Below are 24,289 nucleotides of genomic sequence, written 5' to 3'. Positions count from 1 at the left end.
ACCTTACCAAAAGCATCAACCAGGCCTGTCCCTGAGGGTTGATACTGAAGTAAGCATAAAGACTGCATGCTCAGGTTTGTAAATTTTTAACTAATTAGTTTAAAATTCACCACACTTAAAAATCCCCCTAGAACAGACCCACCTGGTGAGCAGAGCAAGCTGCAGCTCAGCACCAGGACACTGCATCTTGCTGAAACGAAAAGCTGGATAAGGACATGATTAGCATTTTTTAAAAACAACACTCACCAAGGGCTTTCAGACCTCTGATGGAGAGGTGTCCTACCTGTAAGATAAGTACTGGTGCTTGCACTGCAGGTGGGAGACAGATGCAGGTTATGTTGTCCAGACTTCTGCTCCATGCCTTTTATAGGCTATGAAAATTTTGTGGTGCCAGCACTACTTATACTACCAATGCAGTCGGGTTACAGAACTGGACATGAGAAAAAGCAAATGCAGATCCACACAAAAATATAAACATCCCGGCTTAGACTAAAAAGCAGTAAATAAAAATGCCTTGATCAGTTAGTAAAAGGCATTTTATTCACCCAGTACCCTTTATTAACGTGACATGCTTCTGGGATATCTACTGATGAGCAGCATTTATTATTCATGCTTCACAGCTTCATCTGTATTTTAGACTTTAATATAAGCAAACATGATGCAAGCCCTGATAAGTGGGAGAGGGGAACCATATGCACAATACAAGATGTTCCCATCAAAATCTCAGTTCCTCTTAATGCAAACAGGACCTACAGGACACAGTGTTGCGAGGGCTCCAATACAAACATGCTATTCAGTGAGCACGCCTCAAATTGAGAAGGAGAGGTTACCTGCTGTTTTTAAACACAGCCCTCAGTTCCCATGTCCTTAGAAATGCCTGGATGACCGCTGGCCTCACCCTTGGACCGGGGAAGCAAGATGCAGCTGCAGGCTCATTTGAGGCTGTTTGTGGTGGGCCCCAGGCTGGACCCACTGCGCTGTCCTTGCCCCACGTGCAGGCAGCAACTCACCAAGGAGGCTCTTGGCAAAGACCTTTCAGTATGAGCCTCCAGGTAGGCTCAAACCACAGACAAGCCACTTCACACCCTGCCCTGCCCTCCTCTTCCTGCTAAAATGCCTCTTTGCCTGCGGCTTTGGGACCTATGGATCTGCAGGCGAGAAGGGAGGAGTAGCACCCAGTGTCATCAGGCTACAGAAAGCACCCAAGACCAAAAGATTAATTTTAATATCCCAGCTTTGAGCAAGCTTGGCCATTAGCTTCTGGAGGTCTTCATCGTTTATGCAGAGGAGGAAGCAGATGGAAATCACAGAATTCATTTGATCTGAAGAGATGTTGTTCTGGAAAAACAAGTGTTAGGCCCCATTACTCAAGATTGCAGGCGCAGGGACAGGCCAGGCCATGCATGGCGTGCAAGCATGAGCATGCTGGATGCCGATCGTTGGCATCAGCTGAACCACGTGCTTCCTCAAGTGAAAGGCCCAGGTCAGCTTTGCACCGGTTGCAGTATGCCCCAGCTGGTTGGACTGGTGGCAGGCAGGGAGCCTTCCCTTCCCCATGGTGGTACCTGGAGAGGATGGGTGAGATCAGAAGTAAACAAGGAGAAAAGGGAAAGAGGAGGATCTGGAAGGGCAGCTCTGGTCCTCTCCAGGGATGGAGATCCCACATGGGATCAGAGTTCCGTGGGACATGCAAATCTCCTCTTACCACTGCCCCACAGACCACAGCCATGAGCTCAGCAGCTCGTGCTGCATTTAGCGTCATGGGTAGCAATGCAAGCCTCGCTTCTCACTTTGCATTGCACAGTGAGAGCAAAACCACAAGGTGACAGCTATGGTAACATCTATAACTACCTGACAGGCAGGGCTTTGCAGCGCTCTGGGTTTTGTGCAGAGGTTGCCGGAGGTTGCAGCAGGCCATGCTGCATTCCCCACGCTTTGCAACTGCTCTTAAGAAATTTTGAGTTCAAGGATCACTGATTTTGAGCTCTGTTCCCTACACCGCAAATAGTGACCCTGGCAGCTTTTTAAAGGGGGTGTGCACAGGCCCTTTGGCTAAATTTGCTTGTAGGTGCTTACAGCCAGAAAGTCCATCTGGTCTTAGAGCTCACATTTAGGATGTTTGCAAAGGCAAATGCAGTGCAGCAGAGACACCAAATGGAACTGCAACCTACCTACCATGGCCAATAGGCCGCTCATTCGAGGCTGCCACCAAACTGGCAGCTAGAACTACTCCTGATATGCACTCACTCCTCTATAGATGATATTGACGGTTCAGAGCATGGTGCAGGGTGCGAAGAGGGTTAGCGAGCACAGGCAGCCTTTCAAGCTGTTCTAACCTGAGCACCTGACTCTCTCTCAAAGCAGAAGCATTTTGTAAAATGCAGCCACTACTTGAAATGACCCCATAGGCACTTTCAGATAGTCGTCATCATAGTTATGAAGTATTTGAAGTTATTGGAACAAGTGCAGGATAAAAGCCTTTCCAGTTCCCCCCATCCCCAGCACCACTTTTGGATCCCATGATTTCTTCCTTGTTTAAAATGATTCAGCAGTAGACTCTCAGATAATCTCTGTATGGTTAAAAATAGTTGCTTGCCTCATATGGCTTTAGCATGGTACTGTCAACTGTAAAATGTTCCACCTTCCAAAAAAGTAGAGTGAAAAATGAAAGTGAGCTTTCACACATCATTACTCTCCGCAGTTAGACCTCCAGAGCTCATTCCAAACCCATCAAAGGAGGAGAGGCGAGCTGGGAGGGCGGGCAAGAGAGATGCTCATGCCACTGACTGGTGCCCTGCAGGTCCTTGTGAAGCTTTGCCCCCTACACAAAAGCAGCCATCTGACGGTTCACTCATTTCCCGAAACAAAACACAAGCTTATTTTCAAGAAATGTGTGTCGGATTTCTGGAATGTAAGAAGAGCTTAGTCATCACAGCTGGATGTCTCCTGATGTCAGTTAGGGGAATGTGCTCCAGCAGGGAACCAGTATAGCCCAGTTAGCTGAGCCACATCCCACAGCCAACCCATAACACTGGGGCAGGAGAGCCCAAGAGCTTGCCAGCTATCTCACAGCTCTTGCACTCTGTAGGCTTGCGGATCAGTAAGGGACTTGCACAGTGTGACCGGTTGGCCTGAACTGCATGTGTTTTGGGGGAAAAAAAGGTAATTTGATTGCAATAGTGGCCAAATGGAGAGGGGCAGAGCACAGAGGGAAAGGCTGAGCTACAGTTTGCCCCATGGCCCAAGGTCACAGGAAAGGGCCACTTGCAGTAAGCAGCCAAAGCGTTCATTGTGGCTTCTCCCATTTGTTGAGCAGCAAACAGCCTTGGACGTGTTCACCTGCTCCTAGTGACGAAGAACTTTGGAGAAGCCAGAGGAGATGCAGAAGTATCCATCACTTTTCACTATACACTTCACAGAATCAGAAGCTGGCTTTAGAGGCTGTATGACAAATTGCCGGTTAATACCCACATTAATTATTTTTTTCCCTAAGAATTTCATTCGCTGTGCATGCCAAGCCATCCTCTGCTCTATTCCTCAAGGTGATATGCTAAATCCTGCTCCCTGGGCTATGGCAATCACCTATTGCTGGAATATGATCAAGCTGCAGATGGCAGCTGTGGGAACTGCAGGGACTCTGCACTGCTGAACACCACAGTCAAATCCTGGCCAGCATCAATGGGGCAGGACTGGACGACAGAGTCAGACCTCCCACAAAGACCTTACCAAGCCACGTGCCGCAGCCTGTCCGTGGGGTGCTCTCAGCACTCACCTCTGCCCCCAGACATCACTCTCTGGCACTGCTGCTGTGTTTATGAGGTCCTAGAGCCTACCTAGCGCACCACCGTATCACCACATATTGACAACTCCATCATAAGCATTTGCTCTGGGTCACTCTTGACAAGACATGGGGTGAGCCTAGAAATTAGTTACTGCTACAGAGAAACGAATGCTTTGAAGGAGTGCGGAAGGAGTCCAATTTTTCTAGCTTTGGATGCCTACTCATGTGCCAGACCCCAGGAAATAGCTGTGTTTATGGGAAGGGACATTTCACAGGCCAACAATTTTAATGCGCACCAGGCCTTGGGCAATTTATCTTTCCATTTACAATATTATGTATTTTATATGATAAAGTTTGAAGTGTGGCTTTTGTGCATGAATGATACAGTTTCCATAATATTTTTTCATATGCAGAGACATTTTGTTTTGATCTCATGCAGCATTAGTCAACTCCTATTTGAAGCCACTGGAGTCCTTCCAGTGACCTTCCCAGAGCCTGGCTAACTGGACAGCTGAGGCCTGACACATTGTAGGTGCAAGCTAGCATGACCTGCTGAGGCTCAGGGCAGCTCAGAAGACGAGGTCAACCCAAAAAAGCCTAGATCAAGAAATTATGCTGACAGCATTCAGTGTGCTTGGTGGAAAACAAAAGTCTCTGCCCCAGAAATGCACATGCTGCAGCACCATGAGCCACCCCTGGTCATGTTGGCAGCAGTGGGCATTCAGCCTCGCAAGATCCCCGGAGTCTGCCGATCCAAAGCAGGTACCAAGTCCCTTAATCTCAAGGCTGCAGGAGACAGGGTGAGCTACAGGACTCATTTAGCCAAGCTCCCTGAGTGGGACAAACGTGACCCTGGTTTGCCTGGATTACACAGGCCACATCCTGCACCCTCACAAAAGCAGCAGCCCTGTGGACCCCTCTTGCCTGCTTGGGAGTGCTGCCTGCACGATGATGCGTGACTGCACGGCAGAGCTGGGTGCTCTAGCACCACTTCCCATGAAGACCCCTTAGAGTGCAAGGGTGCTTCCCACGAAGACTCCCATGACACCCCCTCCCCCCCCAAAAGTAGGATCCCAAGCCAATTCAGGCAGATGCTCATCCAGTATGCATGAGTTCTTCACCCTTCTTAAGGACTGCTGGAAAAGTAATTCTTTTTTTTGGTAGGAACAAGTTTTGATGGAGAAATACCAGGTTCTCCAGTTTGGTGAAACTCTGGCAATTTGCCTCAGCTCAGAAAGACACCCCTGTTCTGCAGGGCCAGCAAGGAAGAGAGCACACCTAGACTCTGTAAAACACACATCAGACCCCAAACGAGCAACAATCAGGTCAGGCCCACAAAGCTACTCATTGAGCATCCTCACTGTTTACACGGCTGGCTTACATCTCAATAGATCTGTTATTGATGAAGAGCTAGTGAGAGGTGTTTGTGCCATGATGCTCAGCACGCATTTCTGCGGCTGCCCAGAAAGCAGTTGGTGCTGTCAGTAAATGGCATTGTGGAGAGGTTCAGAGCAGGGAGTCAATAAGAAAGGTCCAGCAGGTGGTAGCCTCTGCCTGGCTCTGCTGCCAGGTCTGGCAGGGACCTGGGACTGTCCTGCAGGATACAGGGCTGCAGCCCACGTCTGCGTGAGTGGCTCCTCCAGTACCGGGCCTGCTAAAGAAATCGCACATGATTTGGAAATTAAGTAAAATATCTTGTGTTTATGAAACAATTCCTAAGTTTTAAAAAAGGGACTAATGGTGTTTGCACACAAGCTGGATAGACTCTTAACGTGGTGTGTGCTCTGTTGTGTCAACTCCTGCACCTGCATAAGATATTTTAAAAATTCCCCATGAAATAAGGGAGCCAAACAACTGAGTCTCATCAGCCCAGTCTCGGTGCTCTCACTAGAGCCACACTGAACGTTTTTGCTAACAGAGCTGCAGGGTGCTATGTAAAATCTTTTCCCCAAAGAGCCTCTGTTCATGTCTGAAGACTGGTGAAAAGCAGTGAGTAGAGCTGCAAGGAAGCTGGTGTCAGGGCAGCTGGGGTGCAGAGCCCTGCTCCAAGGGCTGATCGATCACTCCCTGGGAAGAGGGGAGACCTTGGAGGGAGTCCAAGCCTTGCAGTGCTGCAGCCCGCTGCCTGTGCAGTGCAGAAAGGGGAAAGCAGCATCCTCCATCCCCTCTTGGGCAAGGAGGAGACTTGGCCAAAGAAGAATGAAGTTGCATGAAACATTTTCTTGTGCTTTCCCAAACTACCAGAATTACCAAATCTGCTTTTCACTGTGTGTTTTGGTTTTCTATGCCAGAAACTTTCTGGGACCCTTCTTAGCAACCCGGGTTCTCCTTTCTCTCATATCACTTGTAGAAGGTCTGCCTGGACCGTGTTTGTTTGTAGGACGACACCAGGATTCAGTCCATAAAAGGTTATTGACCTGGGAAGACAGAGTTTCTAGAATTTAAGGGCTGGGCAACTTCTTGGAAACTGCCTTATCAGCACAGCTACAAGCTGGAGCTTTAACAACCCTTCCTGAGCTGCACGTCTCTAGTTCCTATTTCTGCAGTTTGGTACTGGTCTCTGTACACGTATGTTTACTTTGCAATTTGTTATTTAACACAACTTTAGGCCAAGATTGCCACAAAACTGTGAAGCCAAGCTCAATTGCTTTGCTGTTACTGAAATTAGGTGTCAGCTAAATCCCGAAGCAAACCAGTCCAGGGGAGCAGATGTCGGTGCATAGACACTGCATAAAGGCTGGTGCCACAAACCTTAATGTTCCTTTGCTGGTGTAGAAGGGAATTGGCGGGGGCAGTGGTGCGGGGGGAGGTGTCAGGGGTTCTTAGCAGAAGAAAAAGGTGGTAAAACAGGAACAGAGGAGGCACTGACTTTGCATAGGAGTGTCACCAGGGCACACACTGGTCTCTAAGAGTGGTGGAGGGGGGCTGAGAGGGAAAGGATGAGTCCAGCACTCCAGGGATTTAATACAAAACCTGACAATATATTAAAGTCTGCTGGAATCATGAGCCCACGCTTACACAGGGACAGACTTGCTCTGAAGTTTCACAGGGTGGGGCTGGTTCACCGTAAACCCCAGGGGGGTCTGCAGTGCTTCAAGCTTTCCCCACCAGAGGGGACTCGGCAGCCCAGCTGGAGCTGCTGCCCCTCTTCTTCCTCCCTCTGCCAAGTGCCTTGGCTCAGCCCAGGTTGTGGGGCAATGCCACTAGCTGCTGCACAGCTGGGCAGTCTCCATCCCACTCACAGCTGCGGGACTGGGGGAGGCATCTTTCCAGGAGAGCTGTAGAGAGCATGGGCTTTGCATCTGGGATCCAGTCCTTATCCCCGAGGGGCACGGCACAGACCTGAGCGAGGACTGCGGGCAGGAGCCGGCCACTGAAGCCCTTTGGTGCCGACAGCTCACCCACTCACCCGCTGCCTGCACTGGGGCGGGCTGCTCAGCAAAGCCAGTGTCTGCCTTGGAAACAAATGTCCGTGCAGCCACGGACACGCAGCACCAGTAACATCACTTCCTGAATTGCTGCTATGATAATCCTGTTTGCTCAGTCTTAGTGACTGAAGCAAACCATAACCAAGAAAAACAGCAGGATTATCCTCCATCACCTGTTCCCACTGAACGGATTATCATAGCTGGCCATGCTGGATGCCGTCCTCTAGATATTGCCATGAAAGCAGCCTGAGTGACAGGGCAACTCACCAGAAGAAGACCTCCCTCCCCTTCTGGATGCCCCTTTCCAGGCATATTCAGCCCAGCAGCTGGAGGCTCTTCACAGATGGAGGCCAGTCCATGTGGATACAAGCAACAGTGTTTCACGTCTCCAGCACACAGACTTGCTCTCCAAATAGCATCCTCTCTTGTTTGACTGTCTAATGAGGAGGCGGTGTGAGAAGTATGGGCTGCAAGCTGCAGGGCTCAGAAGATAGGCAACAGCTTTAAAGCATTTTAAAACTAGGTGTTTTTCCTGCTCATCGTTCCTTGTACTTTTGCTGTTCAAGCACAGGATCTGACCCCCTCACCTCACACCATGTAAGGGCTCTGTTGTACTGCATTTGCATCCACAATACAATGGTAGCTGATGTACGAGCTATTTTACTGCAAAATGAAAATGTCTAATTGCATAAAAACAGGTCTTCCTTAGAGCTGCTTACATAGGAAAGCAGGAAAACCAGAGAAGGACCAGAGAAATTTTGGAGGGACTCAGCTCGGCAATGGATGAGTAGCTCAGGCAACAGAGATGCAACCCTTCCATAGATGGAGGACATCTGTTTAACCTCACCTTGCAGACATAAAATCTTCCCTACTGTGCTCTCTTGGCTTTCTTTTGGGATTGCCTCAATATCAAGGTTAGCTCAACGGCCATGAAGTTGCCACCAGGCTTTGCAGGAGTGCCCCAGGGGCTTGTTCTGCCATCAGTCTTGAAGCCTGAGAAAGAGCCTTTGGAAGAGAGCAGGGATGCTCTGGGGGAAGGAGGTGGCCACTGACTTCACACTGTCAGGCATGATGTAAGTGAGAGTTTGAGTGTAAAAGAAGTCCTGCGTGCCACTGTAGCCTCAGGGACAGGTCCTTCTGGTCCTGGGCTATTGCACAAATGTGGAATTCCCTGAAGCAATGCTAACGTACTGCTGTCATCATGCTGCAGCGGTGTCATACAGGCCTGGGAGCTCGGGCTGTGACCAGGCACATTTGCTCCCATCATGCCAGCACCAGATCAAGTGTCCTGAGCACCTTCAAGGCAGGTAAGTTCTAGTGCCTCATGGAGCTGCAAGGAGGGCATTAAGTCTCTGAATGGTGCAAGGGGTTACTGCGACTGCTGCAAGGGCTCTGTGACACGAGCTAACTCCTCTCTCCATCATTGTCCTCAAGAGCATCCTCCTATCCCTTAAGCAGAGGCCTTGGTGAATGAGTTACTGCAGTCACAGATGTTCTTTATATAACGGAATGTAACATTAAACTAAACACCGGATCATGGAGACAAACAAGGAAAAAACAATCAGGGGAATAATCCTTAGCTTGTAATGAATTTTGCAAGATATTGTCAAAATTAGGTTTTATTGGAACAAAAATGTATTTATCATATCTGCCAACACTGAAAAATTATTTTTAAATTAAAACTTTATTTTAAATCCTGATGATGACCTAGAAGTGGCATAATATTTATAAATAGCTTATCCTACACCACAGTATAAAAAGTAAATTTATCCTGTTGTTATTGAGTCAAATACATTGTTATATATGAGATGGGAATTAGTTTTACCCTTCTGACTATCAAAACGGAGAAAAAAATTAAAACCATGGGGAGGAGAGCAGCAACAGCCATGGGTCAGATTCTCCTGTGATAAAGGACCATAGGAAAATGGTCCCCATCGGAAAAGGCCACCCCGATGCTGAAGCTCATCAGATCCAGGCCGCGACCAGGCAGTACCAAGCAGCAGAGATCTCTGATCCCCACTGATGTGCCCAGGATTTCAACATCTGATGTGCTTAAAAGCTGTTCGCAAGCCCTGAGCCAGCCAGGCCCCCATTTTAACTCAGTTATGCTGTGGACGGGTGGCTCTTTCCAAAGTCTTCACCCTGTTGTTTTTGGCCACAGCTTTGAGAGGACAGCAGGACTGCAAATGACTTCTTGTGCCAGTTCAGCTTCAAAGCAAGAAATGTCCTGTGGCCCTGATACCAAGTACAGCACACTGCAAAGGCTTTTCTGACAAGGCTGAATACCACATTATATAAATTTGGCGTAGGACTAACTATGCAGCTGTTTTACCTGGCCAGGAACCTCCGTATGGCCAATGATGCTGGTGCCCTTCCTGTGCCCTTGCCGTGCTCCCCGTGCATCCCAGTGGCTCAGGTGCCGTGCTTGAGCCCACCTGGGTTTTTAGGGGTGCTATCTGAGATCTCAAGCAGCCCGACTGCAGTGGTGAGGGTGCCTCTGCCGGAGGGGGCCAGTGGCTGTCAGGGGGCACGGGCTGACATCCCCTCCTCCCCAGCCCAACAGCTGGGATTTAGGGGACCTCTTCCAAAACCTTCTTTTTGCCAGAGAGGGGATCAGAAACATTCTCCTTGGATATTTCATTCTTTGAACCTCAGCTAGAGGAGACTGCATTCCTTTATCTGGGCTTCATTAATATCCCATAAACAAAGACAAATGTTCTCCTTTCTTGGGACCAAGCAGAGTCAGTGCGCTCTGCTCTGGTCGTGGCTGTGGCCATAGCCCAGATGGCTACGTATGTGGGGGATGGAGACACTGGGCTGCAATACAGCAGCTCAAATGCAGCCCGTCAGGATGCTGGCCCAGGCCTGCCGCTCCTGTGTGCAATGCAGAGACTGTCACTGAAGTGGCAGGGAGTGAAGGAGGTGACCACAGATAATGCCGTGAAGCCAACCAGAGAGGGGAGATGAGAAGCTGGTGGGCAGAGCTGAGCCCCGGGTGGCAGGAGGCTCCAAGCAGCAGCGGCCGAGAGCCAAGTGGTGACATGGGGAGATAAGGTTCTTGATAGATGGACCTCAGAATGTTTGAAGGTTTTTGCTCTATTTGGATAAGCAGTCAAATATTCACACAGATAAGCTTCAGAAATGCATGTGATCTGAAGCCCTTTGTATCTTAAAAAACAAGGCTGGAAATAGAATAAGACAATTCCTCTGGGGTTTCGGTGGCTCCTGGGCTTTCCTTCACCAGCACCAGGCTCTCCAGACCTACCCATGCAAACAAACCAACAGTCAGGACAGCTCTGACAGCCAGACCCTCCCTGAACCTCAGGCATTCAACTGTGCCTAAGTACCAACCTTACTCACAGCTCGGGGGATGGGAGGGATGGTCCCTTGCTTGGTCACTCCCTGGACTTTGTGATCTTAGTCCATGCAGCTGCTGTCGGTGGTTTAAAACATTGTTAAGGAAACACCCTCACTAGCATTTGTGTGTATCTTAACATATCCATTGGCACAGAGTTTATATAATGTTGCCTGGCGCCTCTTTACCAGCAGAGTTATACCTACATGGAGCATCTCATTGCGTGCAAAGATCTGCAATAACCTGCTGATGAACGGTTGCTGGTGGCACGTCCAGAGAGCAGCATAGACGATCTTGGCAGACTCCTGCCCTCCTCGTGCACCACGCTCAGACGTAGATGAGGGCTGCAGGCAGCACTGAAAAGGGCCAGCAATTATCCTGCAACTTTAAATTGCAGTGCTTGAGTGGAGTGCTTTTGGAGAGTGCATCATTTCCTTGGAAATAATTTATAACATTGTACTTTACTCCAGTGAGTTTCCTTGTACCATAAGTTGTTTAAACAATTTCGTACTATGCGCTTCCCATTCGGACATAAAACAGACCAGAAAGCCTGAGGCACCAAGGCTGGTAGGAAAACGGAAATCCTGCTCCGACCATCCTAGTGGGCAGAGAGCAGCTCCTGGCTCTGGGCAGGCACTGGCAGACCTAGCGAGGGTTTGGGGCAGGAAGGGGCAGGCAAGACCAGCAGAGGTTTCTGGCTTTGCGGAAAGCCTTCACACGACGTGAACACCTTTCAGGGTCACCTCTGAACAAATACGACTCCCGGTCAGTTATGCAAGGTTTCTGTCTGAGCATCTCCCCACTTTGGGATGCCTTAGGGAGGACCCAGGTCGAAACCCCAAGGGCAGAGCAGCAGACGGCTTTCAGCAAGCCAGGGGAGTCCAGCCCATCTAGGGTCAACTCATCGCTTCCTTTTCCCCTGTGTCCCTCCCAAGGCTTCACGACTTGCTATTTATATGTTTGCCCTAATGAGTGCCCCCATCCTCCCCCCAGCTTTAACCTCTTCCTTGCCAAGTGGTGTTTGGAGTTTACATGAGAAAGTTGTTTATGTTGAATAGCTTTGTAATAGTTTCCTCCTACACCACCTCCCTTCCTTCCCCAATAAAAAGCCCTATGGCGCGCTTGGCAAAGCCAGTAAACAAAGGAGGGGTTTGGAGACCCAACCAGTTTTTGGTAAACCCAGTGGGGAAATAATGTCTCTCTTGAAGGACGTTAACGCCTGAGCTCATAATAGTAGGAAACTAGTGTCCACCCTAAGTAAGGAATTCCCTACTTGCAGCTACCTAGCATAAAATACAGACGTCCACGCAACAGGCCACAAGTCATCCTTGGATGTAGAGGGTGAACCTTGCCTGTTTTCCTCACCAGTCAGGATGGTGTTGATGGTAGCAAACTGATGTTTTCTAGGCTCCAAATACTTGAAGTTGTGACAAGCAGTCAGGGAAAGGAGAACACAAAAAGGCAGCCGTGTTTTGAACTCACCTAAACTGATGAACAGAAGCAGAAGGCAATGAAAATCCATTAGCCTGACTGTTTCCTGCAGAGGAAAAACAGGCACACAAAATCCAATTCATTATTCTCTTTCTTATTTAATGCTAAGTAAGTCATTGAACTTTACTACTTGATCTATCCATTTTCTTTAGTAGTAGGGCTGCAGGAAATCTTTCTCTTCTCAAAGGGGGTTTCAAGTTTCTCTCTGATATCATGTAAAAAATACTTGGAATGTATGAGTAAAAAATAACTGCATTTCAAAGGGAGCTTGAGCCATGCAGATAATGATAATTTTTCTCTTCTGAAGTGCAGAAGCAGAGAGTGGAAGTCCCTGGGAGCTCGGGGCACCATTGTTCTTCTTCCAGGCCGTTATCTGGAGACAGGCCCTGCGATAGACTCTGCTGAGGCCACCGAACGGATTATCTGCTCAGAGTGCTAATGGCATGCATTTGACAACATCAACCATTTAATTTATGAGGTGACTTGTAACACAAAGGCAAAGAAATCCATACCATGCAAAAGCCCAAGTACACCCGGTGCAATTAAAAAGCATCTGATCAAAGCCCAGCCTGCTCTACAACACAACTTTCTCAATTATGGCTATGTAGAAACGTTCCACCTTCTTAAAAGGCATCTTAGCAGATTTTGTACAGTGACAGCAGCATTATATAATGAGAAATATATTAATGGAAGCTCTCCAGCACTGAAATTATTCCAGCCTTTTTATCACTGCATTCTTTGCTCCCACATGAGCGAAGTACACAGGAATAAAAGCGGTTAAACATCATCCACCAGAAGACATGCATGATGGGGATTACTCACAAGTCACTAGCAGCTCAATGGTGCTTGTCAGTGTTGGGATCCACACAAAGACATTGTGCAAACAGAGCTGCTCTTCCTGGGGAATTATTTTTCCACTGCCTGTGGCTCGTTGCCATGTCACCTCTTGCAGCTGGGGACAGCTTAGTGCTGTCACCCGGTACCTGAGGTGCTCTTTCAGCTCCCCTGGTCCAGATCTTTGCCAAAAGTTGAGGAGTCTGTCCCATGCTCTTCACTGTGGTATAGTTACACAGCGGGTAATCAGACTTCAATCATGTTTTTCTTCTATCGCACAAATATTTGTACCAAACTAAGACTTTTTTTCCACTTTTCACATGCAGCAAGAAGTTTAGTAGCTTCTGAATATAATATTCAGGGCAGACCCTGAAGGGAGGGAAAGTTTAGGTGGCAAGTCCTGCTTTTCCAGCGCAGGTCAGGCAAAACGACAGGCCAGAGGGCGCTGGTCTGGGTCTCAGCTTCTGCAGCATCACTGCCAGACAGAAGGTTTGTGATCACAGCAATGGCTCCAAATCAGGGCTGCTAACAAAACATGATCTCAGCCCCATCGCTCTGCATGTTCCCAGGCCCTTCGTGCCATTACCTGTCTTCATGCACCCATGTGGATCAGCTGAGACAAACCTTTCCTGAAAGGGCTGGTTTTCAGCCAGAGGAGCCCATTCCCCATGCGGTTATGCAGGCAGCAGAGCCAGTCCGGGCAGCAGGACGTGCAGTGGAGGGGGGAGTGTGAGCACCAGCTCTGGCTTGGATGGGCTGATGCTCAGAACTGCAGATGTGTTCACCCCATTGCCAGCTAGCTAGGAACCACCGGGCACTGAAACAGGAACAAAACATCTCCCGTGGATGCTCTCGAGGTGGTTTAGAGCAGCATTACAATACCTGTTGTTACTGGCAATTACTGCAGCAGCAGCTGCCTTGCACTGAATATTATGTAAAAGCTCCGAAAAGCTTAAGTATTTGACACGAGCTGATTCATGAGCAGATTGGATGCTCCTGTGTCAGAACTGGGATTTCGGGCACAGCCTGGGCACACTGGTGTTACGGCTGTCCTAGTCTGGTGATGGGAACCCACCAGGGTACCAGCGATGCTTCAGTCAGGAGGAGGGGTGTGAACAACAGGTCCTCCCATCATCCCTGCTGCCCTACCGCAGCGAGGGTAGCTGCCTGCCAGGGAATGCATCCTACACCGCGCTTCATGTCGTAAGCGAGCTAATTGAGATTTTATTTGACGGCTCCCAAGCGAGTATTTAGGGGAAGAACAGACAAACAAAACATCCCTCACCGAAGGCGGGCTCTGTGAGCTGACAAGCTGTTAAACAATGGGAGCTTTGTGGGACATCTCCCAGTTTACCTGCTCCAGTCCAAGAGGAAGGGCTCCTCCCTCCGCAGCACAATGGTGGGTTGGCAAGCCTCAAGGCGGGACACAGGCTGGCACACACCTTCGTGTCGCAGGACACCTCTGGGGGTCCCCTCTGATGCTCGGGCAGGTGGGGGGGGTCACATTATGTACCCAAATGGGAGCAGAGGGAGGGTGGCTGCAGGCACTGTGAGCTGTCCCTGAGGGTGGCCGGGGTGGATAGCACAGGGTGCCAGAGGCATCTGTAATTCTCACTGGACCAGTCAATGAAGGGCTCTTCATCCGCACGTGGAAACTTTAACCCTGAACATTGTTCTCCCTTCCCCTCTAGGAAATCCTGCCAGGGACTCATCTCAATTCCTTCTTCTTAACAAGTGCTCTTTAAATTTTGGCCACAAATCACTGTTTAAATTTTACCACCTGGAAAATCTTTTGTCATGAGCTGTTGTGTTGTCCCTAAAATTCTTCCTTACAGTGGCAGGGTATTCTGCAGTCCCACTTAGAGGAAGGGCAGCTGGCAGCCTCTGAGGGGGCTGCAGCACTCACCTGACCCTGCAAAATGACTTGTTGGTAGCTGAAATATTTATACACCCAGCAGCTGCTTAGATTTTGAACTCCTTAGTGGCTCTGATTGCCTCTTCGGTGTATACACTTAAATCTGCCTTTCAAAGCATTGTGTCAATGAGCTCAAGACCAATTATCAAAACAATTTTGGTAGGAAGACGTCTCAATATTGTGGCTTAGAGAGAGACCGGGCCAGGCATGCGATGGTACATCCCTGCCTAGAGACGCACAACAGTGGCTAATGGCTGGAGCACCGAACCAGTAGAAAATCCTCATTTAATCTCATTAAGGACAACAGGATTCAGTGCATTACACAGGATCAGAAAGGAAAGGAACACCATTATGTTTGAGATGCACTGCTAACCATGGCAATGGCAAAAGTCTGGGTAAGCTTCTGTTTTCTCCTCCAGGTTGTGGACCTGGAGGTCAGGACTCATTTCCTATTTGTTTGGTGCTTTCTCATCTTGGTGCTGCTGGTATTAGTAACTCTGAGCATCAGCCCTGGAAGGAATGGGTACGACCAAACCCAGACACTGCCCAGTGTCTGGTACCATTCACATCTGGATGCAGCAGCAGCTGGGGCACAGCTGAAAAACCCGTGCTGCTGGGTGCTAAGGCTGAGCAAGCAAACACTGCCATGAAAAACCTGGGACCCAAGTGGGTGGGAAGACAAAATGGCAGTTTGCAAAGCAAACTTGCATGCCAAGCTGCCGGTTTTTGTGAACCAGGAAGGTGATCACCAGTTTACAGAACAAACCCAAACACTCTCTCATTTCCAGCTCGGTGGGCCTGATTCTGTCGCTGGTGCTTGCAGGACAGAGCGATGACTCAGGGGAGCGGCACGGTTGGCAGCTTGCACCGGCATGCCTGGCCCAGCCGAGGCAGCACAGGCACACCCTGCACCCTGCAGCACTCGCGCATCTGCCCTGCAGCGGTGCCAGCCCCAGGGTGCCATGGGGCACCTCCTGTCGGGGCACCAAGTGAGAAGGCAACAGCTTTGGGCTGGGGGAAGGCTTCAGGTCCTGCAAAACTCAGCATAAGCTGGAGTCCCTTGGAGGGGAAGGGGAGATGCCAGGAGGGAGGCACACTTCCCAGGAGCCACGGATGGGCACAGAGCTGTGCATCTTTATGTTGGCTGAGAAGCTGCTCAGGTGTGCTTTAGTCTGCTGCTGTTATCCCAAAAGAGTAAGAAAAACTTTTAGGGATGTTTGGGGCATGTTTCAGCTGCCAGTCCCTTGCTGGCACGGTCCTATATGGAAAGTGTCTTACCTCTCCCACTTCTGAACCTGCAGTGCATCTGCCTGGTGCAACCCTACCCAAAGTGGTTAGATTTCCCAGTAAAAGACAACACCAGTAGTTTGTATGGCAAATGATGCCCTGTTTTTTTGTCGTTTGCAATGACAACCCTGGGTTTTCTTGCCAGCATCACCTTTTTTATCCTTTTCCCATCTCGGTCACTTTTATTGAGCGCAGTTTGACAGCCTGAAGTTTCTGAATTGCACAAATAAATCACCTGCTGTTACCACGGCTGCTCCTTGCAGATGGGCAGGCATCTCAAATAAAAAGCATATCCATTTCTTCTGTGAGACAATTATCACAAATATTGTTGATCTTACATTATATGCCATAGTTTATACAAACAGAAAGACTCCTTACTTCCTCCCGGGGCATTCAGGAATTTGGCAGGCTCTGAAAGCAAGTCAGTGGTGTGGTGCACAGGCTAACACCCCTTGGGGGGGGCGTGCTTAGTGCTATTGCAGGACATCATATTAGTGCGTTTGACACGATCAAACAGAAAGTTCCAGCTGTACAACGATGAAATTTTAGGACGAAAAGTGAAATGTTAAGAAGTGTGTAGGTCTCTGTGAATTTGCTTCATTTCGCTAGTCGATGTGGCAGTAACAGAACTATTTTTAGGTATAATCCTTCAACCAGAACATGACTTCTCCTTTCTGATTAGTACAAAGCTGGCTGCTAGTCAAAGGATAATTATTTCCCAACACATCACCTAACACACACCAGCAAACAAAACACTCATTATTTGAGCTATCCAGCGTTAACTGTTCAGCAGTTAACATTTTCTTGACAGCTTTGAATAGGACTAATTGCTCCAGCTTCATTAGCAGAGGTCATTTACTACTGGTAACAATACTTTTCTGGAGATACTCTCTGGTATAAGATTAGATTATCAGGTCAAATTCTGCTCCCAGTGGCAACGATGCCTGACCGCATTTGGCCTCAAGAAAGTCTGCTCTTTCAGTTCATAGCTGTACAATTTCCAGCCCTGCAGCTGATACATTACATAAAGGAAGTAAGTGCACTCCACCGGACGGGAAATTACAATAAATTAGGAAAGTGTGCAGCACAAGGAAGGTTTGCAAAATAGCCACTTAAAAGTTATTAATAAAACATCAACTGCAGATAGGGTTTAGGGAAAAAAAAAAAGCTGATAAAGAAGTTGTCCTTACACTTGAAAACACGTGCGTACCCAAAAGGGAAAGCAGCGCTCGCAGAAATGGTGCGTGCTGTATCACAAACACACGGCTGATGCTGTCAAACGCTTTGTGTGCCATGGGCATAGTTCAGATCACAATTCTAAGCCATAGTTTTTGCACATAATTTCATTTGTTCATCGGTTACTGCTTGGAGCTATAGTCAGTTGATGCTGAGGGTCACGGTCTCAAAGTGCAGTGAATGTTCAGGAGTGCTTCTGTGCAGCTCTCACCGGTGGGGAGGTACTTCTGCAGGCACTGTGATAGCCCACTGCGTGTCTCAAACATCCATAACTTTCCTGAACACACAGAAAACTGAAGCCAGGCTTTCCACCCGACATATTCCCATCTAAGCACGTGGAGAGATGCAGCCTGCTTTTCAGAAGTGCTGAGCAAACACTGCTTAGAGTGCAGCTGGCGCCTTTGAGAATCAGGCATCTTGCACGTGGACGTCTCAGGCGCCCTCACCAAATAATTTTCTCCAAGTGGATTTCTGTTTTACCTGTGTCTCCCTTTTCTGCAGGCCTGTACCTCTTTGCTGTTATTTCCTGCCCACGTACGTGTGCAGCCACATGCCTACCACCTATACTTTCTGACTTGCAGCTCCAGTTGCTAATCCATGTCTGGTTTTCATCAGAAAAAAATATTCATCGTGAGTGACTCATTGCCTCCGGAGTATTTCAGCTGCCCCGTAACACTTCTCGGAGTATCCTCCTTCTCCACGGAGAACAGCCTGTTCTGAGCGCGATCCACGGCAGACTGCTCGCCAGCAGCCTCCCCTTCCTCACACACGTGCATGCCATATGTCCTGCTCTGTCCGCAATGTTACTGTGCCACTGTCTTTTTTTACACCGTGCAAGACAGACCAGTATCCGCCATGCACGCTGCCAGGTGGATTATCTTAGCTGTCCGCGAAGGGACTCAATGTACCAGCCCCCAGACTCTTCCAGCAGGTCCTTGACTGGCCAAAGTGTACAAATCCTGACCGCTCTGCTCACACAGCTGGCCCTACTGAGGCCAGCGGGAAAAACTCATCCTACCTTTCACCTTCTCCATGCCATTACACTTGTGCAGGGGAAGCAGGACCCAGCACAGCTATTCGGCAGGAGAAGCCAAGCAAGTTCTGGCCATAAATTTCCCACCTAAGGACCCTGTTGAGCCAAAACTTTCATTACTTTTTACAGTTTAAGGACACGAGTGTTCGGATGGTTAAAATTAAGTATGTGAACTGATTTATGAGGCAAAGAACCAAGTCCACCAGACTGTCCCGCCTGCACAGTGCCCACGCAGCCAGCAGGCACTGCTCTTCTCCGCGGTCCAGCACCCTGCTGAGGATAAAGGGCTCAACAGCCACTTCAGCTCCCAGCCAGGCTCTGGGGCCAGATCCTGCCCTACCCTACCTAGCAGGCGGAGACCCGGTCCTGCCCTCGCTTGCTGCGATCCCAGCATGCAGGAGGCGGACAGCAGCGCTGCCTCCCCATCCCGTCCCGACCCGCCATGCGCAGCCAACACCTCGCCGCAGTCGCTGGCGTCAGACGTCGCCGTTCCGTGCACCCTTTTGGTCCCGGTGCCTTTGCTGGAATCACAGACAAAACCAGATTTAAAAAAAAAAAAATCAGTGGCAGAGCCTGCTTCACTTAGCACCTGATCTGATGTCACCCCAGCATTTTAATGAGCCCACTTCCTATTATTAAGGGAGACACCATTAACTGCAGCTCACATTGAACCCCAATAACATCAATTGAAAAGTAGTATTTACTTCCCTGGTCCCCTTATTTTGTCCTTGCATAAAAAGCGTAGCTTCTTTTTTCTTCTTTCCTGAAAAGACACTATTAGAAATTGCAAAGGAGAAATGCCTTAATTTTTAAAACAAAAAAATGAACAAAGGTTTCCAAAACAAACTCTTGGCCAGCACCCTAAAGAACTTGCTTTGGGAAGTGCTCTTCCTGGGAGCTGATTTCTAATTTGACTATACTTCTGAGGTTAATAAAGCTAAAAATGGCTTCACTTTTATTCTGCACTGCTTTTTTTTTTGCTCCATCTGCTATCTATTCGTTGCAGTAATGAAAAACTTTATGCAACCACAAGGACACAGCACACCTTCGTAAAGCAATAAAGGATGACAATTTTTGGACCAAGGGCTAAAATCTGCAGCCTGTCTGTTCACAGAATGTCCGTATTTGGATCAGTCGACAATATAACACACAGTTATCATAACCTGGACCCCAAGGAATATGTGACTATCGGCAGCAGACTGCTGCAAAGTAAGCCACACTGCACATGACCATTAGCTTTATGGTCTACAAACCATAGTGTTTTATTTCACTAGTAGTTTTATTTCACGCAATGACAACAGAAGATGTTTCTCCTGATTTCAGCGGTGTTTAAGTCTGTCCCAGGGTCCGACCCTGCTCCAGCAATGTCCCAGCCATTCCCTCAGAGGTTAACTCCTTTCTTACAGGAGGAGGGAACCAAAGACTGGACTTCTCCAACCGGCTCCCCAGCTGCCATCTCCCCTTAGAGGGCACGAGCCTCCTCCAGCTGATTTTTGGGCAGGGCTCTCCCCTAGTCTCCGTGCTCAGCACCTGGACCTGGTCCTGCCGAGCACACACCACCCACCTCGCTCGGGCAGGACCAGGCCCACCGTCAGCACGAGGTGGACTTACTTGTGGGGTGGTGTGTACCACATAAGGAGATTTCTTTCTACTCAAGACCATTTTTAGCTTTGAAATTAAGCATCCTCTGTACTCTTAAATATTCTGGTCTCCTGACTCCCAGACGTGTACTCCTAACAAAAAAAAAAAAAAAAATTCCAGAAAGGAATAGTTACAGAGAACGAGTGTATTCATTATCAGACTGGAAACACCTTGTCTTTAGCCATTAATTTTAAGGGAAGTCAGCAGACCTCGGTGCAACAGGAGCACAACCTTACTGGGTTTCAAACACATTTTTTACAATACTGTGTCAGGAAAAGCCATTAGATAGAGTTGTATTGGTAATCTGAGCCATCTTTGGAGAAAAACAAATGCTGTTCTTCCCATTATAGGTAAGTATTGTTTCAAAACCTATAGAGACACGCTTGCTTGTGCTGCAATGGTATTTATTGCACATAGACCAATTACTTACACAGTAGTAAATTGCACCAGAGTATAAATATGTTATAAAACACACACAGAGAGGAAAATGGAAATGACACACAAGTGCTAAAATAACAGCAGATTCACGTGGGCACTTGGAAATAAAAATAATAAAGTTCCTTAAGATATTTTAATTTATAATATGGATATATTTACAGTACCTTCATAAAATAATATAAAAAAGTCACTCTCTCAATAAAACTATAACAGATCAGACAAAACCAGAAATCAGGTTCAGGGCCAGTGTTATTCAAACCTCCGTTTCATTTTTAATTTGCATGTGTGTACGTGTGTGCAAGTAACATCTTCAAATAACTTTACAACTCTCAACACTGTGCAAAAAACAGCTTTGTCGCCATTTTTAAAAGATGTGCAGTAATTTTTTGTTGTTGCCAGGATTTTTTTACCCCTGTTCACCTGTAACTACAATGAACAAGCTGCAGAAGGTTCCTCGCCCGCCCCCCCCCCCCGCCCCCCCATTTTCATAAAATACTATTAGTGGTATGTAAATACACTGTTTAATATAAACACGGTCCATTTATTCCCCTGTACAATATGCACAGTTTGAGGTAGAAGTTTCTCAGCCTGACTGCTATTGTCTGGCTAAAGGAGATAAGCACAATAACTCATTGCTTGCTGATGTACAAGGAAAAAGCACAAGAGCGTGGGTTGGTTTTTTTTTTTTCCCTTTCAAAATATACCTGTGCTCCTCATTACTCATTTTCTTCTCCATTGCTACTCTGTGAGGAGCCGAGCTACTCCGAGCTTGAAACTCATCTTGCCCGTGGGTCTGTACTCTCTCCCTGGAGCACCTGCGGCACGGACCCTGCGCCTCCGCAAAACCACTCGGTGCCGTGCGTGAGGGAAAGAAACCCAGGGCGCCCGAGAGCCCCGGCGAGGCGGGGACGGCTGGGACCCGGGCTGCAGCCGAACGCGGCACCCGAACGCTAGCGCTTCCACGCTCTGGTTCGGCCACCAGCACGGTCCTGGGGCAACTCACCCGAGCAAAGGGTTCTGCCGCAGCCCCTTCTGAAAGCACTCCTCCTAAACACAAGCTGGCTATCTTTGGGCTGGGCTGTTTATTTTCTTTGTTCTCCGGTCAGTGGGTTTCCTGTTTGCTGCAGTTTCGGATGAGGTATGCTGTACACGAGTTCACCTGCTCCTATTCCTAAGTAAACACCCGCTCTCTCCCCGCTAAGACAGGGATCAGGTTTGCTTGGCATTAGCCTTACCACCAGGCAGCTGCCGGGGATTTCTCTGCTCCTGTGAGTCTCCCTGCCTGACTTTCCCCCTGCCCCGGGTCCGACACGGTCTCCCCCGCCCCCCCCGCTATACCTTGGACTCCGAATCGGATGTTTTGCTATTTCTCTCCTCCAGGCTGGACTCGCTGCCACCCCGCGTGCCCCCGTTGCAGTCAGACCACGTCCCTCCCAGGCTGTGCTCGGGGGAGCCCACGGTGCTGATGAAGCCCCCGGGCAGCCGGGCCAGCTCCCCGCCGCTGGCGTGCAACTGCCGGTCGGCTTTCCGGGGGCAGCAGAGCAGCCTCTTGAAGGCCTTACGGAAGTCGGGGCTGCGGCAGTAGATGATGGGGTTGAAAGCGGAGTTGGCGTAGCCCAGCCAGTTGAAGAAAACGAAGAGCCAGTCTGGCACCAGGTCCCTGTTGAAGACGTTGACGATGTTCACCAGGAAGAAAGGGAGCCAGCAGAGGGTGAACACCCCCATGATGATGCCCAAAGTCTTGAGGGCTTTCTGCTCCTTCATGGCCATGATACGGGAAGTCTTCCGCTTGCTGGCTCGGCCGTTGCCGAGGATGGGCTGGTGGTGAGGGTGAGGGGGCGGGGGCGGCTGCGGCTGCTCATGGCTGCCGTAGAACCGGCCCTCGCACCTATCGATCTTCCTGATCTGCTCCTTGGCTTCTCTGTACACCCGGAGGTACACAAAGATCATGATGATGAGGGGGATGTAGAAAGAAATGATGGACGAGGCAATGGCGTAAGCCCTGTTGGTGACGAAGTCACAACAGCCCGGGTCCTGGTAGCACTCCAGTGCCTGGGGGTCCTCGTCCCGCCACCAGTGCATCATGATGGGCAAGAAGGAGACCAGAGCAGAGATGGCCCAGACGGTGCAGATGATGCCCTTGGCCCGACGCTTGGTCATGAGGCTCTGGTAGCGGAAAGGCGAGGTGATGGCCAGGTAGCGGTCGATGGCGATGACACACAAGGTCTCGATGCTGGCCGTCACGCAGAGCACGTCCAGGGAGGTCCAGCACTCGCAGAGGAAGGATCCCCAGAGCCAGGTGCCGCGCACCACCAGCGTGGCCCCGAAGGGCACGACCAGCAGCCCCATCACCAGGTCTGCACAGGCCAACGAGGTGATGAAGAGGTTGGTGAGGGTCTGCAGCCTCTGCGTGCGCCCGATGGCCGCGATCACCAGCACGTTACCGGCCACGATGAGCAGCACCACCAGTGCCATCAGCAGGCTCATGCCCACAGCCCACTGCTGCGACAGCACCTCGGTGGGCAGCTGCCTGCTCCCGGGCGGCGCCGCCGTCACGCCACCGACGGCCACGGTGCGGTTTTGGGGGCCGCAGTCGGGCGGCACCCACCCATCGCCCATGGCTGTGCGGGGCGCTCCCGCCGCTGCCGCCGCCGCCGCCCCGGAGCCGCCGCATGGCCCCGCGCTGCCCGCCCGCCCCGCCCCGCCCCGCGTCACAGCCCGCCGCCAATCGGCATCGAGGGGGCGGGGCCGCCCCGCCCCGCCCTGCCCCGCCCTGCCTGCGCCGTGCGCTGCCGGCACCCCTGCCTCTGCGCTGCCTGCGGCTTGCCTGCACCCCGCCCACATCCCCCGCGCACAGATCCGGCCCCGGGCCACCCACCCTGCCGTACCCGGGCCCGGGGGGGCGGGTCTGTGCGCAGGGGATGTGGGCAGGGTGGGCTCCTGCCCGCCGGGACCACCACCCCCCCCCAGGGACCCCGTGGCCGGGGACCCCATGTACAAACTTCTGGCTCAAGAGAAGATGCCACCAGCTCCGTGCAGGGGCTTCAGCTGCGGCTTGTCCCATGAGTCGCCCCATCACAAGCCCTCCTTGCTCTGAGGCTTCCCTGGCCCTGCCAGGCTGAGCCACTGCAGGGCTGGGAGGTAGAAGTCCCAGCTCCCGTTTCTGGCTTTCATCTTTTGCATCGGACGGGTCTCTCTGGACTTTTAAAAATGCAGCCAGTAGCTTTTACCCAGTCTGGTCAAAGCGCACTAAATCTAGGGACTGACTGTTAGTTGTTAATGAGCAATAAAGCACATGAAGCATCCCGGGGCCATAATGTCCAGATAACAGACTCAGAGCAAATCCCTGCCCGGCTCCCATCCACTTCCATGAAACCGGCTGCTAGGAACCAGCTGGGCTGGATTTTCATTTGCTTGCTCAGCTCGCTATTCGGCTCCAAAGCTGGAAGATTACTCTTGGGTGCATTTAACTGTTTTACTCCTCTTTTAAACCTCTTAAAATAATGGGAAACAGCTGTTGGGTAAATGAGAGCAAGGACCCCCCTCTCTCTTATTTTTCATCATCAGCATGTCTTACAGCAGCACCAAACATTCCCCACAGCAGTCTGGGAGTAACTGGAAGGCACAGTTATTTTTTCCCCCCATATATATTTACTCTGCTAAGACTGCTCCACTGTTCCAGCTGGACCATAAAAATCCCTTCTAGGCTTAGACTTGATTTACAAGGTCGCAACCTAGAAGCTATTTATTTATTTATTTACACACTGTTTATTTAACCCTGACTAAAGGCCACACACCAGTGCGGACCTGCTGCTTGGCAAACCATTCCCTAGTGTTCCCATGGACTTTG

General features: G+C 49.8%; 1 protein-coding gene across 2 annotated transcripts; it reads right to left on the bottom strand.

The window, feature by feature from the left end:
• Window positions 1-533: 533 nt before the first annotated feature.
• ADRB1 (adrenoceptor beta 1) lies at window positions 534-23,115 on the bottom strand. Of its 2 annotated transcripts, XM_064464201.1 has the most exons (3): window positions 21,778-23,115; window positions 12,047-12,101; window positions 534-1,565 (listed from the first exon to the last, which is right to left on the bottom strand). In XM_064464201.1, exons 1-3 carry the CDS (start codon window positions 23,056-23,058, stop codon window positions 1,354-1,356), a joined length of 1,548 nt encoding a protein of 515 aa, XP_064320271.1. In that variant the 5' UTR covers window positions 23,059-23,115; the 3' UTR covers window positions 534-1,353. The 2 variants fall into 2 exon arrangements, with proteins under 2 accessions (XP_064320271.1, XP_064320272.1); XM_064464202.1 differs by lacking the exons at window positions 534-1,565; window positions 12,047-12,101 and adding an exon at window positions 12,131-18,881.
• Between the last annotated feature and the right edge of the window lie 1,174 nt (window positions 23,116-24,289).

Source organism: Phalacrocorax carbo, chromosome 12 (genome assembly GCF_963921805.1).
Source record: "Phalacrocorax carbo chromosome 12, bPhaCar2.1, whole genome shotgun sequence".
NCBI lineage: Eukaryota > Metazoa > Chordata > Aves > Suliformes > Phalacrocoracidae > Phalacrocorax > Phalacrocorax carbo.
This window is presented reverse-complemented; position numbering and strand designations above follow the sequence as displayed.